Below are 19,842 nucleotides of genomic sequence, written 5' to 3' on the forward strand. Positions count from 1 at the left end.
ATTATTTTAAACCATGACTTGCACTATACATAAGTAATATTGGCATTATATTCATGATGTTAGCCAGAGGGGAACTGGCCCCCACAGTGAGTCTGGTTTCTCTTGACCAACATCTTATGGAGTTTTGTGTTCCTTGCCACAGTCACCTTCGTCTTGCTCACTGGATTTGTAAATGCAATTATTATTTAATTAGTTTTTTTTTAAACAGAATTCATAGTCCTATTTTATCAAACTACACAAAGATGAGTCTAATACATTATAGATATTACAGTTTAATTTTCTGTAAAGCTGTTTTGAAACAATGTGTGTTGTGAAAGGCACTACACAACAAAAAATTACTTGACTTGACTCATGTTGGTGTTATGATTTGATGGTGCTGGATGAATTATGTGCTAAAGTTTCATACATAGTATCAGGTGTTTGTTGAAATGATTGCCCTAGCAACTAATACTTTGTTGTAGGGATGTGCAGTCATTAATATTTTCACAGTTATCGTTCATCATTTTAATCGACGAGGCATAGCTGCCACTCAAACCTTTCCCAAGAGACTCCGGTGAAAAGTCTTTCATTAAGACATCTGAAAGCTATTGCTCCAGCCCTTGAATTTCCTGTTTTTAAGTTGTCCTTTTTCAGATTTACCATTTTTATGTAAGAGCAAAACCTGATTAAAGCATTACGCAAAAAGAGCTGACAGTCAGGTGTGCAAAGCCCTTGGTGATAGCAATAAACAGTTCATTTGGCAGGAGAGATAATGTAAGTGAAACCTTGTTTGTTTATGCAGTGCTCCAGAAGGAAGATTTTTCCAGACTTAATAGAGATAGGCTATTGGCATTCAGTCTGCTCACGCAAACCAATGACAGAATTATTGAGGTCAGCTTCATTGATTATTTGTATTAATTGATTGTAAGAATAAAAAAAATTCTGCTTTGCATTCAGGGCTGTCCTCAGATCATCCCTGTGTCTCAGTACAATTAAATCCTTGCATTTTTCCTTGAGTCAGTGTTCCACTACACTCAAAGTATCCTTACACTCAACCTCACTGCATGTGATTGAGGTTCTCATGGCTGGCTTGAATGCTATTATGTCTGTTTGTCTCTCTCCTGCATTCTACTAAAGGCCGATTTATACGTCTGCATCGGACCTACGCCATAGGCTGTAAAAAATGTGACAATGTCTGCAGATTAAAAAAGAATCTGTTCAAATTTGGTTATTTTGCCTAAATGCATTGTGAAGATTCTAAGCTTCAAAACGAAATCCATTGTGTATTGGTCAAGCAAGCATAATTTTTCTTCCTCATGATACCAGCTATTTTGTGAAGTGCACCATCCCTACTGCAGTAAAGCACCCTCACAACATGATGCTGCCACCCCCATGTTTCATGGTTGTGATGGGGTTCTTCGGCCTGCAAGCCTCACCCTTTTTCCTCCAAACGTAACTATGGTCATTATGGCCAAACTATTTTAGTGCCATTAGACCAGAGGAAAATTTAATAAGATCTCTGTCCCCATGTGCACTTGCAAAATTTAGTGTGGTGGTTTTGGAGCAGTGGCTTCTTTCTTGCTGAGCAGCCTTTCAAGTTATGTCGATATAGGAACCCTTTTTTACTGTGGATATAGATACTTGTCTACCCGTTTCCTGCAGCTTCTTCACAAGGTCCTTTGCTGTTGTTCTGGTGCTGTTGTGCACTTTTCGCACAAAACTAAGTTCATTTCTTGGAGACAGAATGCATCTTCTTCCTGAGCGGTATGATTGCTGCATGGTCCCATGGCGTTTATACTTGCATACTATTGTTTATACAGATGAACGTGGTACCTTCAGGCTTTTGGAAATTGCTTCCAAGAATGAACCAGACTTGTGAAGGTCCACAATATTTTTTCTGAGTTCTTGGCTGATCACTTTTTATTTTCCCATGATGTCATGCAAAGAGGCACTGAGTTTGAAGGTAGGCCATAAACTACATCCACAGTTACACCTCCAATTCAGAACACCTACAATCAAAAGCTAATTGGTTAAATGCCTAAAGACTTGACATAATTTGCTGGAATTTTCCAAGCTGCTTAAAGGCACAGTTAATTTAGTATATGTAAAATTCTGACCCTACTGGAATTGTGATATAGTCAAGTAATAGTGAAACAATCTGTCTGTAAACAATTGTTGAAAAAATGACTACAACTGTATAATAATGAGACCAGGAGATTAAACCCAAACTAAATATTCATAGCAGAAGGTTGATACTCACTACAGGATGCATGTTTGCTGTCGTTTCCTATAACAATATGAGTGGTTCTTGCGTGTGCAGGGAGTTTGCTTACAGGCCCAAGTTAAAAGAGCCTACCCTCAAGCGTCTTTTGATATTTTGGCTCCTAGATGTGGCTCTAGAAGCTCATGTGAGCTTTTATTTATTTTTAAATTATTTTTTTTTTTAAACAAAGTCAATGAAACAATGTATTCCCACAAAGATGCTCTGTTTCCATCTACCTACAAAGCAGAACACTGCAATTGTCCTCTGTCGTTATTTAGAACCTAACCTCACATTTCATCATTGTTTATCGGCACTTTACGTAACTTGAACAATCTTCTACTCACTTAATGCTTGTGCTTAAAACATTAATGAAAAGTTTTTATGCCTCAAAGTCACCTCAAATGTAGGACGAAAAACAGCTTATAACTTGCAGACTGATTTTTGGATTGACACCTGGTACATTATTATGCACCTTGTGAGAAATCATGCGCTTACACACACAGCATTGATATACTGGCAGGTCAGTTTTGCTAAAGCAGGTCAAAAGGTACTGACAAGTAACCAGTATGCATCTCATTATTTTTGCTGAGCCTTTGAGCTCTGATTCATTCTCATTAATAAACACACAGGTCTTCTGAGAAGTGTTTAGCCTTCAGGCAGGTAAATGATCTCCGTGAAAGGAGGTCAGCTGACATTCAGAGCTTTCATTCTCAGATCATCACTTATCAGCTAGTCTCTGCTCATGGAACAGTTAAAGTGAAGACATACAGGCTGTTTACATGTGTGTTTATGTTGTTGTGGAGACATTAGGTATGGGAGAAATTAGGTCAGAGCCTCACATCCTGTATTTTTCGCATTTTTGTCCAAGTACTCATATGCTGTCTGCTTGTTTACACAGACCCCAAATTGTTTTGCAGAGTCCTGACGAGGTGTCACGTAATAGGTCAAACACCAAATAATTTGTCTGTCCTCGAATTTGTCTGTCTGTGAAAGCCAAAATATTAGTGCTGTCAGTCAATACAATGTTTTTTAATCGTGATTCATCGGCAGACTCTGGCTATACAGCAATCATGCAGCCGCAAGCACGATTCATGTCAGGGCGTCAATGCAAGTGTCAAGCACCGCTTTGAACTCCACACGAAAAGCACTTGCAAACAAAGTCACGTTCTACATTTTAATGATAGGTAAGACTTGACGTGCATCTGCTGTAAATACATTTTGCATTACAGAAGCCACAAAGTACTACAAAGTCCCATGGGTTTGTTTTGTACAACAAATAGCTTTAAGAGGTCCGTTCCCCATCATTTGATCACTGATACATGGATGTTGTGTGTGCCTGTGGAGTGTGTGTCAGTGTAATGACTCCTGGTGACACATTGCAAATGTTTCACCATAATCTGATCACATGCAGTCAGAACATAATTGATGGTTAATACAGCTGTGTGGAGAAGGATTTGAGATTTCAGTGTGGGGCAATAAGTTTTCGGTGTTGGTGGGGCTACCCTGCATAAATTAAATGTATACGACAGTGAAAATGTAAATCGTTTCTGAAATATGAATGCCTTAAAAACCTTTAAATACAGACCTACCATGAACTCTGAGGTTGTTAATCGATAAGAAACAGTGTGATTCTGTTGAAGCCATCAGTTCACGTTAACAGTGGAATTCCTGGTTTAGAATTACACTACTCATTATCCTGAGAAGGAAAATCCACCAATCAAAGAATTGTGGCAAGTAGGGTGATTTAAAACTTGTAATGGACCATTTTATATCAACAGTGTCATATTCATCCATCGATTTTAATTTGATTATGTCATTCTTAATGCGTCATAGGATTCTAGTTCATTCCCTAATTACAGACGTCAAGTACACACTCTTGTACCTTTGTGTTTTTTGTATAACTTTGTATAAATACTTGAAAACTTACTTTAAATCAAAGTTTGTATTGTTGTGATTTACCTTTGAGGTAATTGGTTTGGTACATGACTAAACTCTTTTATGAATTATTTGATTTAATACCTATAGAAATAAATGAATGGGAGAAATTCTTCTGGAACCAAGACTTGTGAAAAAGTGGATGGGCACTGTTCTGCTCTATATGCTCTGTATGTACAGTATGTAGCATAGAGTATATTCTAATATGTATAGTTTATGCCACATTCAAACTTGTAGGTTTATAGGATACTATAATGATTGTCGCACACTAAGCCGTTATGATATGATGGTCTATATAATCTCCTATTTTCTGTGTGTGTGTGTTCTTGTACTTGTGAGACCGTAAGAATACATTCACAAGTGTTAGCTGGGTCAGTCTGGCACACCTCCAGCACATTGTCGTCTTTCCCAGAGGGCCATGCTGTTCTGTCGAGGTCAGCATGCCATTGAACATGGGAACATACTCAACATGCTTTATTCACTCTCGCTGGGTGAGCGTGTCGGTCTGAGATCTGTTTGTATTTGAGTCAATATTCAATCTCAAAACATTACTCACCTCTTGTACAAAATTGTATAAAGTCATTGTTTCTACACTGTGAAGTTATGTCTGCTGTCATGTGTGGGAAGGTTGTGGATCACCTTAGTTATTGGAAGTCCAAAACTGTTATTTTGCTTAGCAACAGTGATGCACACATGTAGTGTGCTTCTACGTCTGAGTGTAGAATGTCCTGTACCTCTCTATTCTGTCTGGAGATGTTGATGTGCTGGGAGTGTTTAATGGGCATGTGTTCCCCTTCTCTGCTCATTCACGTGTTGAGTACTTGTTTGAGAAGTCATCCATTTTCTTCCATGTTGCGTATTCCAGTGTTTGTGTTGGTACTAATAAAAGTTACTATTGGGTTACATTATTACCTTTAATTTGATATAACTCTAAGTTACTTTTGTTTTTTGGTTCCTCACTGTGCGACAGCTAAAGTTCTCTCTCTTCCAAATTTTAAGCTATGGCACTATGCTTTGCTCTGGAGTTTTTTTAAATTCAAGGTTTTATTGTTTATAAATATATACTATATGGCCAAAAGTATGTGGAAACCCCCTTCTAATTAATGAATTTGGTTAATAAGAAAAATCTTAATGTTTCTCTATGTAATGGCTTGGGCTTTGTGTGCTTCCAAATTTGTGGCAACTGTTTGGAGATAGCCCCTTTCTGTTCCAGCATGACAATGCCCCTGTGAACAAAGTGAGGTCCAAAAAGAAATGGTTTACTGTGTCTGGCGTGGAAGAAATTGACTGGCCTGCACAAAGCCCAGACCCCATTTATCACTTTTGGGGTGAACTGGAACAGCAACTGTAAGTCAGGCCCCATCGACCAACATCAGTTCCTGACCTCACTGATAGCCTTATGTCTGAATGAGAGCAAATCACTGCAGCCATGTTACTACATACAGTACAGTGGAAAGCCTCAAAACATTACCCAACTCTTGTACAAAATTGTCTAAAGTCATTGTTTCTACACTGTGAAGTTATGTCTGCTGTCATGTGTAGGAAGGTTGTGGATCATCTTAGTTATTGGAAGTCCAAAACTATTGTTTTGCCTAGATGTTATTACAGCAAAGAGGGAAATTGATGCCTAAGGTTTTTAAATAAAATGTTCATCAAGCACATATGGTGTCCACAAACGTTTGGCTATATAGTGTATTTTGCATGCAAAATTTGCAACTACCCCTGTAGTTGCGATGACCTCTTTTTAGATGTTGTAATGGAAGTGATATAGTTTTGTTTCGCACTGCATAAGTCTACATGCCTACATGACTGTTGTATGGAATATACTGTAGATATTTTCAGTTATATCAGTGAATAAATGGAATAAATAGTAATTGCGGATACTTATTTGAATAATGCTGTGTTTACACTGTACGATTTAGGCCACATTTTAGCATCTGAGACAAATTTTGGGAATACAAGATTTCTCTTGCCATAGGGCAAATTTGGCAGTCTTTGATTGCGTTGTTTGACGTGTTCACCACTGGCCAAGTAATTGCCTTTGTGATGAATCTTAATGTCAGGCAAAGTTCTGGTAGTGACTGCTCCTACCATGGATAGATGAGATAAAACGTCAATTCAGCACTGTCAGTCAGGATGATTGGGACCAAAGTCGGCATTATGATGTGTATCATCCAGCCTTACATAATGTTGCACAATGTGCCATTGCTTTTACCCAAGATCTCAATGGGGTCAAATTGGACAGTATGACAAGCAACAATCATAAAGAACCATCAAAACGTAAGAAATGATCCCCATCACTACGACTAGCTTATGATAAATATTGTTTGTGTAGACCTAGTGGTTTGAAATTAGCAGAAATGTATTTTTCCTCTGGATCTAAAAATGACTGGCACTCACTGCAGCAGCTCACACATTGCCCAAGTGTTTGCATTCTTTCAGTCACAGTTTGTGGAGAAAATAATTTGGAGGGTTAGCTGTTGTCAAGCTGTTACATTAATTTCTTGTCTATCTACAAGCTAATATAATCCCCACTAGGGCTCTAAATGACCACAGCTTGACCTTCTCTTGTTTACTTTGCATTGTTGGTCATGATTACATCATGTCCTGCATACCAATGGTCCAGACAGCTCTGTTTGTTCCACCATTTAACATTTTGCCCCCATGTTCTTTGTTGCTCTTTTTGTTTGACATAAATCATAATTGTAAATGCAATGTTTTATTCAAGATGTCTTTAGCTCATGTAGACACAAATATTTTACGACACAGTGCATTTATCTTTTTCACCAACATCATGGCAGGATGCTGATAGATTGATTCACTCGAAACTAGACTATTTTCCTCTCTTGGCTCTGCAGAAGGAATGTCTATTAAGCAGGGATTCATTCCAGAATGTTGGTAAATTATTGTTACCCTATGCTGGTCATGGATCAAAGGGGGATAGATCTGTCTTGTGTCCTCTGACACGATTGAAGCAGTTGTTTTTTGTTACTGCTGGATAATCCTGCTAAAACCCTCTTATGATTGTAGCTGGTTTTACATGGTTTTTAGCTGGTCCAAGCTGTTGTGATTCTTGATGAGCTGGACTACCAGCAATGAAACCAAGGTTGACCTGGTGGACCATTTTGGTCAAGCTGGAGCAGGTAGACAACCAACAAATCAGCTATCACATTCCAGAAAACAGCTTGATCAACTTAAACAGGCATCTTAAAGAGGCATCTTATCCTTGTCCAACCCCACGTCCACATAATACATATCGACTGAATACTTTTCACAAGACTCTAGACTGTCATTTAAAGAGTTATCTTTTGCTACTCAGTGTCACGTGACAACAGCATACCGTCGAATTCTTTGGAGCTGAAATCTCCAACAGAAGTGCCTCTGGTAAGAAATATAAATATAAGAAATCTAAGTTTTTTCACCGAAACCTGTTTGGTTGTAAAGAGTTGTGTCTGTAGTTTTGTTTGATATGCCGCTTTAAAATATGTGCATTTCAAAGTTAAAGTGCCTTTAAAGTTAAAAGTTAAATGCTATTAATAAAGTGCATCTGGAATTTAATTAAATTTGGACTCTTGTAGCCTCTGCCCCATCGCAGGAAGGAAAGACTATGAATGTGCAATATAGGCTGCTAATTTATAAACTATTAGCAGATTAACTGGCTTTCTTTCAACACATTATCGAATCAGCACAATCCAATATCGGTTGACCTCTAATTTGTATTTATTTATATAATGGTACATAAGCCAGTTTGAATGTGAAATATATGCTTGTTTATGAGGTGCACTAGTTACAAATCAAAGAGGGAAATTGAAAATGAACATAGTAGTCATGTGGGTGTCTCAGGAGGATAAAGGGTGACAGAGACTGTTGACAATGCAACAAAGTTGAGCAGAGTTCAACTTTATGCAAAGGTGCCATGATACAAGGCGTCGCCTACCAATGAGAGTCCAGACAGTGAGAACGGCTACAAGCAACCAACACTACAGTGATTGGCAACAGTGATATAATTGATGTCAGTGTGAACGCACCTTTAGATAGTATAACATGGATGCTCCAGCTGGAATGAACCACAATAGCTATGTTAACATGCAACATAATCCATTAGTAGTCTAAATGATGGCTCAATCTGAATTGCCTTAATGTAAACACCTCAGTGGGAAAAAAATGATCAGTTTTTGTTCAATTATTGGGCTTGTTTCACTTGAAATTACATTTGCAATCTATCTCATTACACTGTCCGGTGTCGACACTGTGCAAGACTGTTGGCTTGGACACTTTGCTGTTATGGTAATGTTGACAAAAAATGCCTGTGATGAACATGTAAAAATATAATTTTAACAGTGTCCAGAGATTAGTGTACATATAAACATATGTAAATATGTGCATTTACATGCAGTCAGTGAGTCCCCCCAGCACTTTGAACCAAGTTAATCCATACATGTCTTTTATACCTGTTAAAGCGTGTCGGTTTTCACTTCACGTCCCCTACCAGTGATTAAACACTTTCATTAAGTCTTATCAAATAAATTCCTCATATTTTACTCGGTCTTGACATATGGTCTCACATTTTCTCCTCCATCTATCTTCAAGATTGTACAGTTTGAAGAGGTCAAACTGACCCCCTCACATCTGTTGTTGGAGAACCGGCAAATCTGCACAGACACATGTATCCACCCCCATCAACTGCCATTCAAACGGCACACTGAAGAACACAGCACAGCTTTGTCAATGCTTTCCTGGTCCTCTTCCTACAATAACAACTGCACTGTTTCTCTTGCCGCATTACTTATAAATGCCACATTTTCGCTCTGCTCCATCTTTATGTCAGTCTTTAGGAAATGGGTCTAGAATATCTGCAGTCTCTCAAAGGTTCAACCTTTCATGGTTTATTTCCTGAAAAAAAAAATTATGGATGAACTGGATTTGTCTCTGAAGCACAGCTTGATATGGATAAGTCAGTGTTACGGGGTCTTCTGGTGTTGAAATACATATTAGACATTCCAAGCTTTGTAGGGAAAGATAAATTAACCTAATCTAAACAAAACTTCACATTAATGTCTGTTCTGGTCATTTCCCAGTGATCGAGAACCACACTTAACGAAAAATGCATATATGTCAGAGTGAAATAGACACTGATGCTGAAGTTTAGACAAACAGGATTGGGCTTGGATTTACGGAAAACCCAAATGGGGCTTCCCAAGGTGCTCTGCTGTTCTGATCCCGAAACATTCACTTTCTGCTTCCATTAACACAAGAGAGAGGATGTGTCCGAGTTTGCACACTATCCATCCAATTAGTGTACTCAATTATACTTTGGCCTTTATGTTCAAATGCAAACAGTATGCAACAAAGGGGTCTTTGTTAGTAAAAGTATGTACTTTTCAGTCACCAGCAAAGTACATCGTTTTAGTGCGTAGTAGAAGTATGCTAATTGGGATGCAGCCGGACTCTGCTTTTGGTCATTACATTGTTTGCCCCTCTTTCCATTCCTCATCATTTCTCTCTCTCTCTCTCTCTGTCTCCTCTCTCTCTCTCTCTCTCCCTCTTTCCATCTGTCAATTCACTTGTGATTGTAGTTTGATTAGTGGAAGGAAAATTAAGTAGCGTAGACAATCCGTCATGATGTATATTCTGAGGTTTTGAGAAGAAGAAACAAAATGGAGGTGTAAGCAGTAAAGAGAGGCACAATACAAATGGAGGGTGACAAAGACATCATGCGTGATGTGCAATTCACCAAGTTCTGAAGCTGTATATACAAATACAGTTCTGAGTCCTTCTCTCATAGCTTTAGCAGATGTCCTTTCAAAATCATTAGTCAGTAAAGCTGCCTGCAAGTGATTTAGTTCACATGGGAGAGCATAGAATAACATCAAGGCCGTGTTTACAAAGTCTTACCTTGCTCTCTCTCTCTCTCTCTCTCTCTCTCTCTCTCTCTCTCTCTCTCTCTCTCAGTGTGAGGCCTACTGTATGTGTTGTGAAAAATATAACCACTAAAATGAGTAATTGCTCCTTAAACCTTTTGCAGGAGTGTGTTATTTTCCTGTTTTCAACTTGCCTTTTATTGGACTCCTTTACAAGTGACCATACAGCCCAGTTGGATTCATGAGCTTTGAGGACCTGATCTGGGCTTGATTTGACATGTTATTAGCAGGCTGCCAGATTAAAGTTCTCTTTGTAATGCCCATTGATCCATTTTTTTGCTTGCAGAAACTAGGCGCTGGGGTGGACCAGTTCGCCTACACCTGTGTTCAAGAGCATCCCATCTGGACCAGTCAGCAGTTCTGGGAAGCCAACTTCTACTCTGAGGTGCAAAACCAGATCAGAGCTCTGTACCTCACTGCCCCTGAGGACAAACAACCCATTACTGCCCAGAACAAGGTAAACATTTGAGGAAGAGAAATCTCATGTCAATCTCAAGTTTACATGTCACTATAATACACCGTATATCCATAAACACTTTTTTGAACATGTCTACGGTGACATTTTGAATGTTTTATAAATGTGAATGTTTTATAAATGTGAATGTTTTATACAAATGTTCTAAACATCAGTTAGTTTCCATTTTGTTAAATGGAACCAATTAATCTGTGCAGATGTTTTATGGAATCTTAGAATCTGTTGCTATAATTATAAAACTGATAATTCTAGTCATGATCACTTATTGGTCAATATAGCATTCCAGCCATGCGAAAGTACTCATTGTACAGTAGTTACAGCTATGACATGAAACACCTTTTCACCTAGCTACTTTGTATATCACCCAGACAGGCCTATACACTCGTTAAGTCATGACAACAGTCAGAAAGATTTGTATAGGATTTGGTCTTGGCGGACTAGATCCGCTACACTGCTACTGCTGCTGCAGATCAAGTACATAGACTTGCTATTGCTAGAACATACACAGACATAATGAGTTTAGCATGTGGACATGCTTCTACTGCTGCTGCACAATTAGAAAAACTCAAGACATGCTTCATCAAGCATGTATGATATGCTGCTGCAAAATAAGACATAAAAGAAATCTCCATGTGGCAGATCTAGACAGTTGGAGCTGGGGAGGTAGAGGGTTTCAGAAAAAACTATTGCAGTGCGCTTTGGTAAAACTGGCTTGCTTTCAAGCTGAGCAAATTTAAATGTTTGGCCAAGAGAGAGTATGCAAGTTGATTGGCTACCCAATTATATGTCAAAGGACCTATCAGCTTACACAATGTGAGCCAACTGGCTTAATATATTACTTGTGAGCGAGCAGAATGGACAGACAACAAGTTCAAAGAACCTATCAGCTAGCGCCATTCAGATTTTCCTGTCTGAAATTAGTCATATTAGCATTATGCATAATATGTGTATTATGCAGTAACCATTTTATAAAAGCAATAAGTAAGGTATAATCTTCCGTCATCCGGTCATTATAACAAAATAACCACGAAGCGGAGCGGAGAATATCCTGCTTATTACACGGCTGCTTAACAAATAAATAATTAAATGAACATGAAATATTGATTAGAGTTTAAATTAAGTAATTAGATGAGAAGACAGACAGAGTTGAGTCTCCAGAAACTACTGAATTCCATTTCTTTAAGGTGTTTATATTGCAAACATGATTTATTACAAAACTGCTTGCCAAATAAATGAATACATGGACATGAAATGTTGATTTGAGTTGAAATAATCTTTTAAGCTTACTTGTCAGATCATTGTGATGAAAATGTATCAGGAATTTAAAATGATTTGTCTTAAGGCCCCCAGTAAGCAAGCCAAAGGCAATTGTGGCAAGGAATCCAAAACTCCATTAGATGTTTGTTAATGGATATAATGACAATATTAGTTATGTATGTGTAATACTAGTCATGTATTAAATAAACTGAGGAGATGTTGGTGGGCAATACTTAAAACTAAAGGATATTAATTGAAGTTCTCTTTAAGGTGACTCTTAAAGGCCATCCCAAAATTACTGTGTAAGTGCTTGAGATGCAGTATCATTTTTTTATTTGGCTGATGAAGACTTTAGTTGGTATTCATTTATCGTTGATGTATTCCATTTTAAGAGAGTGTATCCTTCCTATGACCAAGATAATGCAAACAGAGTAAAGATTGATAGAAAGAGTGATACACAAAGTAGGAAAGATGACTCGCAATACGCAGATTACAAATGTGCGGTCATTATTAGAAATATCAAACTGCTGGATGATGCGATTGACCAATAAGAATGGAGTATTCCAAAGAACTATATGATAAGCAGTAATAATGTGAATATACTCATGGTCAAAGGTGTTGCAGGCATTGTGCTGTATATCTTGTCTAACAATGACATTTAGACTTTGTCTATATTCACAATAATATGGCCTCTTGTATCCTGTTGCTAACATATCTACACTGAACCTGAACCTTCTCCAGCAATTTAATCATCTCCTGGCCCATCTAACCCATGTCTATTAGGAACAAGGTACATTACTCACAGCACCCAGTGAGTCAGATCGGACCGCTATGGACCTCGCAGCTGAGCAGTTACGTGCTTGGCCCAGTTTGAGTAAAGAGAAACAGCAGGAGATGGTGAAGAACGAGGAGAGCACAGTGTTCAGCCAGGCCATCCATTATGCCAGCCTGATGGTCTACCTGCTCGTACCGCTGGACACCAGTAAAAACAAGCTGCTACGCTCCACTCCTGCAGCTGACTGGGAGAGCGGCAGCAACAGCATCCTCACTAACAGGTAAGAGAGGGCATCTATCATTACATCCTTCAATAGCTTCTTTTCCACCTTCTGGATGAATGGTTACTTTTGCTAAATCGTGCCTTTCGGTTCCAATCTGGTCAAGTGACCAATCGTGAATCATAAGCCATTCCACCAGCACAGGTTTTCTTTCCTGAGTATGGTTAGCTATTGGTTATGCAAATGCTACTAGAACCATTACTCTGAGTGCTCAGAACCTTTCGGCCTGATGAAGGAAATGTGGCTATGAACATTTGGTTTCTAAAGTGCCGTATAGATATATACAGATCCTGAAGCAGCTATCTCATAGCACTGTATCACAAATCCTACATTGTTCTGTTCTCTGCTTCTATTTCTAATCTCTGAAACTCTATATTAATTATTGAAAAGTGACATTTTATATTGGAACATATTTTAAAACAAAGAGTTAACTAAAAACTGTCAAATATAACCAAAAAAGGTCAAATAAGCTGTTTGGAGTATTTAATCCTTGTTTGCCCAAATGAGTTGCCATAAAAAGGACTCATTTGCCTTACAATCGACCTCTACTTGCAAATCATTACAATATCTTCCACATTTTCTCCACATAAAATCCCCACAGTTAATGTGTCATTATTCAGGTTGTGTATCTAAAGGACAGCTGTGACAATGAATGAAGTGAGAAATAAAGTGTTTGGATGCTTTAGTAGGCAGAGTTGGTTTGATTATCTTGAAGTTAGATGTTTACATACACTTAGGTTGAAGTCAGTAAACCTCATTTTTTAACCACTCCACAGATTTCATATTTGGCAAGTTGTTTAGGCATGAGTAATTTTAGACAGATTGTTTCACTTTTAATGAACTATTTCACAATTCCAGTGGGTTAGAAGTTTACATACACAAAGTTAACTGTGCCTTTAAGCAGTTTGGAAAATTCCAGAAAATTATGTCAAGCCTTTAGGCAATTAGCCAATTCGCTTCTGATAGTCTAGTTGGAGTCAATTAGAGGTGTAACTGAGGATGTATTTTAAGGCCTACCTTCAAACTCAGTGCCTCTTTGCTTGACATCATGAGAAAATCAAAAGAAATCAGCCAAGATCTTAGAAAAACTATTGTGGATCTCCACAAGTCTGGTTCATCCATGGGAACAATTTTCAATCCCTCTGAAGGTACCACGTTCATCTGTATAAACAATAGTATGCAAGTATAATCGCCATGGGACCACGCAGCCATCATACTGCTCAGGAAGGAGACACATTCTGTCTCCTAGAGATGAACGTAGTTTGGTTTGAAAAGTGCAAATCAATCCCAGAACAACAGCAAAGGACCTTGTGATGATGCTGGAGGAAACAGGTAGACAAGTATCTATATCCACAGTAAAATGAGTCCTATATTGACATAACCTATAAGGTTTTTCAGCAAGAAAGAAGGAGCCACTGCTCCACCATATAAAAAGCCAGACTACAATTTGCAAGTGCACATGGGGACAAAGATCTTACTTTTTGGAGAAATGTCCTCTGGTCTGATGAAACAAAAATATAACTGTTTGGCTATAATGACCATTGTTATGTTCGGAGGAAAAAGGGTGAGGCTTGCAAGCCAAAGAACACCATCACAACCGTGAAGCATGGGGGTGGCAGAATCGTGTTGTGGGTGTGCTTTCCTGTAGGAGGGACTTGTGCACTTCACAAAATAGATGGCATCATGAGAAAGGAAAATTATGTGGATATATTGACGCAACATCTCAAGTCAACAGCCATGAAGTTAGAGCTCGGTTGCAAATGGGTCTTCCAAATGGACAATGACCTCAAGCGTACCTCCAAATTGTGGCAAAATTGCTTGAGGACAACAAAGTCAAGGTATTGGAGTGGCCATCACAAAGCCCTGACCTCAGTCCAATGAAAAACTGAAAAAGTGTGTGCAAGGAGGCCTACAAACCTGACTCAGCTGCACCAGTTCTGACTGGAGGAATGGGCCAAAATTCCAGCAACTTATTGTGAGAAGCTTGTGGAAGGCTTCCCAAAACGTTTGTCCAAAGTTAATTAATTGCTACCAAATACTAACAAAGTGTATGGAAACTTCTGACCCACTGGGAATGTGATGAAAGAAATAAAGGCTGAAATAAATAATACTCTCTACTATTATTCTGACATTTCACATTCTTAAAATAAAGTCGTGATCCTGACTGACCTAAGACAGGGAATGTTTTCTACGATTAAATGTCAGGAATTGTGAAAAACTGAGTTTAAATGTATTTGGATAAGGTGTATGTAAACTTCTGACTTAAACTGTAAATCAAACCACGCAGACACTGACTAATAAAGGTCATAGCTTAAAATTGTCTGCACAGTTGAGAAAAACCCACAGAGAGGCCAGTTGACAGAGTTGAGAAAGGAGTACAGTACTTAAGAGTAAAGGTGCACCAGTCAAGCATATCAAGAGCTCTGCTGAACATTGGCCTTTATACAAGGGTGAAACAAATAAATGTAGACACAAATACACAAATAAAGCTATTGTACCAAAGAAACCATTTAAGATCAGGTCTGGAGTTTGCCAGACCGTTTAATAGCAACCCAGTTGTGATGTCTATTATATATTGTGTTTAAATGAGACCAAAATAGAGCTTTTTAGCCATATTTCGAAGCGACATGTGGTGCAAAATAAACACTGCCCGACCACAAAAACACCATAACTACAGTATAAGTGTGATAGTATGTACAGTATCATGCCGTGTGACTGGATATTTCATTTTATTTATGGGCTTTATGCTATTATTGTACAGAAAAGTGGAGATAGGCAGGAAATTGGAGGGATAGAGAGAGTTAAAACTGCTCAAACTGCTAAAGTCTGTCTTTAAACTGGAAAAACTAAAATTCAGTGTGCTTTCTTCACACAATGTTCCAGTTTAAGCCCTGATCTCCATCATTTGAAAATCTGTAGCACTATTTAAACTTTGTTATTTGAAAAACTAAAATTTTACAAACTTGAGCAACCTGGAGCAAACCTACCTGGAAGAATGGGCCAAAATCACATTTGAACAGTTTTTAAGCAGGGAGAGTTTGTCTTAAAAGATGTAAAACGTCTCTACAAAATATAGTTATAAATGTGGGGATTAAATATTTATGCAAACAGCAATTTTGAGTGTCAGTGCTTTGAAATAGAAACCTCAGAGAAACAACATTTCAGGGAAGCGGTGGAAAATGGGCTTGTTACTGATTATGTGAACATGGTTACTTTCTGATTTCAACGCGGATCTGAACCAGGGTCTCCTACGCTGTTGATGCTATTTACTTCTAGTTGCACCACAGGGGAAGGTTAAACACCTTGGAGCCGATTTAAAAACATCTGATAGAAGATGGCAATTGTCAGTGTGTCGGCATAATGGGGCCGATCCCAGTGAACTCACAGAAAAAACATGCCGACTTCCCATGTGATAATGTTGTGTTAAGTATGTTGTGCTCAAATAAATACGGCACAGATCATTAAGAACGCACAGCAGGGGGGCCTGGTTAGTTCAGCGAGTACTGATGCTGACTACCAACCCTGGAGTCACGACTTCGAATACAGGGCGTGCTGAGTGACTCCAGCCAGGTCTCCTAAGCGACCAAATTGTCCTGGTTGCTAGGGAGGGTAGAGTCACATGAGGTAACCTCCTCGTGGTCTCCATAATGTGTGGTTCTAGCTCTTGTTGGGGTGCATGGTGAATTGCAAACACGAAAAAAACTTTCTTCTGTTCCAAACAAGAGGATGTTTTTGAGAAGGTGAAGACAGATTAGGAGGCGGACATATAAGACAGTGTACTTCCTCAAGAGTCATATCCAGTTGTACACCACATCCTTCTCTCCCCCACCAGTAGCCAGATTCTTGCTCTGCTTCAACAGAAAGATGAAATGAGTTGGCCTTTTGTGGGGAGAGCACTCCGAAACCGAAAAAAGGATGTGGGATGAGTATGTAGAGCTTTGTAGTATAAATAATAATGCGTTTGAGTTTTGGGGCACTTAGCAGTCTAAATGGTGATGTTCCGCTTAATTCATGTCTCTAGAGATTATCTTTTACACAGAACACCTTAGTAACAACATAACAATGACCTGGCAACCACCCACAATGCCCTTACATTGTGGCAGAGGGTATGCACCCAAGATTTAACCACTTATATCTAGTTAATGGTTGTTTCCCTACATCTTGCTAGACTTCTCCAAACAGCTTCCTAAATGAATAGTTGTTTTTCTGCAAAAGTTGCTTTGGTTGACACTTTTATTAGAGACATGTTTAATTTTTTGCTGGAAATGTCTGGAACTTGTCTCTCTTTTTATATACAGAACAGGCAAATTACATTTCTTTTCCACTTGAACAATGTGAAGTAGGACCAGGAGATATCAGAGCTACCACTTCCTCATGGTGGTAGTTCAAATACATTTTATGGGTCAGACTTAAGATATACAGATTTGTGATGCAAATGCACCTGAAAAATATCAATGCATTTTTAAATAGCTACATGTTATTTTAAGAAATTGCTCCCAAGAATATTGTCAGGTGCCTCTGCTTGTGTTTATTATGTTGTGATGGAGTGTGTAATAAAACTTGTGTCATTGAATAAACAGTATTGCAGGGAGTGTGGCTGAGAGCTTCGATACTGAGAGTGGATTTGAAGACTCTGAGACAAGTGACATTGCCAATTCAGTGGGGAGGTTCATCGCTCGTTTCATCGACAAAGTGTGCACAGAGAGCGGAGTGACCCAGGATCATATCAAGAACCTACATTGTATGATTCCAGGTAAAAGTGTATTCATACATTCGTTACAGAACAGATCCCTCAAGCAGTGTTAAGAATGCATGCCGATCAATAGATTGTGCCGTAGAAAGACTGCTTTGTTATAGCTACCTGCGGTAGACTTAGCAAGTCATACGCAATACTAACACTACATATACCACTGATATAATTCTGTCTAATAGTCAGCTAATTAGAATTGGTCTGTTGCACATTGACCTTCTTAACCAATCGAGATGCAGAAAGTTTCCAACATCAAACATTTTTCTGTCGATACTGAAAGTGAAATTGCTACGTGAAAAGACAATCACAGCCAGTTAGGACATATTGGACATTTGATAAACAGCTCTGTGGAGTGGGATTTTTGACCAATGAGATTTGAATCTTATTACAATGCATTCAAAAGATATACAGTATCACTTTAATATTATTCAATATGGTGAAGAGGCAGTACCATAGACATGCATATGTAGATACCTTATTAGCAGCTGTTCCAATGGACCACAATACTTTGGCGCGTCCTCCATATTGGAACTGTCAGGAGCCATTTGTCAACATATGCAAGTATATGGTCTGCAACAGTCTGGAGTCTTTTCCAGCCAACTTTTACAATATATGACTTTTACATTTTCCGTAAACATTGGGCAATATTTTAGATGGTTTCAAATTCCAAATTAAACTTGTAAAAAATGTTGATTTTTTTGTTGAGCACTGTCAATAGTAAGGTCATATTACTACACATAGTAACTTTTCAGAGTCTTATGATAGTGCGGAAGTTACTGTAAATAAATCTTACTTGATGCAATTTCTTTTTTTTCACAGCAAACCGCTAATAAAGTCCTCTACAAATGAATATATCATGGCAATCATAATGAAAATTAGCACCCAGTCAGTCAATTAATTTCTTGATGAACTGTTTCCACAAAGCTGTTATGCAGTGGTCTGAGGTATCTCATCCATTCACTTGCATTCAATCAGTTCTCCTTGTTGACTGTTCCAAGATGATGCCACGGTTGACGTGTCCAAACCAGCCGAATAAGCCATCTACGTATGTATATCTGTGGGCAGTACGGCCGATATAGGACAAATTGGTATAATTGAAATGCTCATTACTAGTGCTGCACGATTAATCATATCGCAATCACAATCGCGATGTCAGCCTGTGCGATTATATGACGGCAAAATGCTGCGATTTTATTAAATAAATAAGTGCATGCGTGGACGTGACAGCCCATTTTCTACACAGCTAATAAAAAGATGACCAGTCTATAATGATGACATGCGAGATGAGATGAGATGAGAGGAGCACTGCGGCTCGAGTGTCTGATAGAAACACAGATCACAGCATGGCGATATATCTTTATTTCATCCTTAATTAAGCTTCAAATAATATGGGAGCGTACCATGTAAATAAGCACAAACTCCAAAACTGTCATTCTCTGTACGGTCTGAGCTGCTTCAACCAGTTGTGGAAGAGACCCAGTCTGAGCGGGAGTCGAGACCGGGAGAGATTTAAAGTTCCGCCGGCTGATGCGCACTCTAACATGGAGACGCTCATCTCTCACCCCCGCTGTCTGCAGCTCGCAACGTCATCATCATAAGATCATCATGATAAGATCGATCTTGTGTGAAAAATAACACTAAAATTACAACAACAATAATATATATATATATATATATATATATATATATATATATATATATATATATATATATATATATATTGGTTTTGGATAGACAAGATTGACAAATGCTTATCAATAATACTCTTATGGCTAAAATATTTACAGTATTCAGTGACTAAAATATCAATATGACTAAATGTTACTAAAATATGACTAAAATGTCAACAGTTTTCATTGACTAAAACTACATAAAAAATGCCCAGACTTTGTCAAACAAAAGGACTAAAAACAATAAATAGAAATAGGATAAGGTTGACTAAATATGATAAAACTAAAAAGGACATTTGACTAAGGATTAAGGATTAAGACTAAGATTAAATAAAAAAACAGCTGACAGAATTAACACTAGTATTCAGTTTCCAGGTCATTAGGAGTTTATTAATGCAAAGCCAATGTTTACGTGTTTTTAATGTCACTTTTTTGATCAGTATGGTACCACCTCCGCCTCATTTTGAGCCAGGAAAAACCCTGGTTATATGGCGATATTTTGGCTTTAAGATAACCGACACTGAGCAGAGAGAGGTA

General features: G+C 38.3%; 1 protein-coding gene across 3 annotated transcripts in view; it reads left to right on the forward strand.

Moving 5' to 3' along the window:
- The window catches only part of LOC127660117 (myotubularin-related protein 13-like), a 179,503-nt gene that overhangs the window by 122,312 nt on the left and 37,349 nt on the right, over nt 1-19,842 (forward strand). For all 3 annotated transcript variants that reach the window (XM_052150205.1, XM_052150222.1, XM_052150213.1), the window contains exons 18-20: nt 10,385-10,555; nt 12,614-12,885; nt 17,466-17,638. In XM_052150205.1, the coding sequence (XP_052006165.1) occupies nt 10,385-10,555; nt 12,614-12,885; nt 17,466-17,638 (616 nt within the window). The remainder of the gene's footprint in view (nt 1-10,384; nt 10,556-12,613; nt 12,886-17,465; nt 17,639-19,842) is intronic.

The sequence above is a fragment of the Xyrauchen texanus genome, chromosome 2 (genome assembly GCF_025860055.1).
Source record: "Xyrauchen texanus isolate HMW12.3.18 chromosome 2, RBS_HiC_50CHRs, whole genome shotgun sequence".
NCBI classification, from domain to species: domain Eukaryota; kingdom Metazoa; phylum Chordata; class Actinopteri; order Cypriniformes; family Catostomidae; genus Xyrauchen; species Xyrauchen texanus.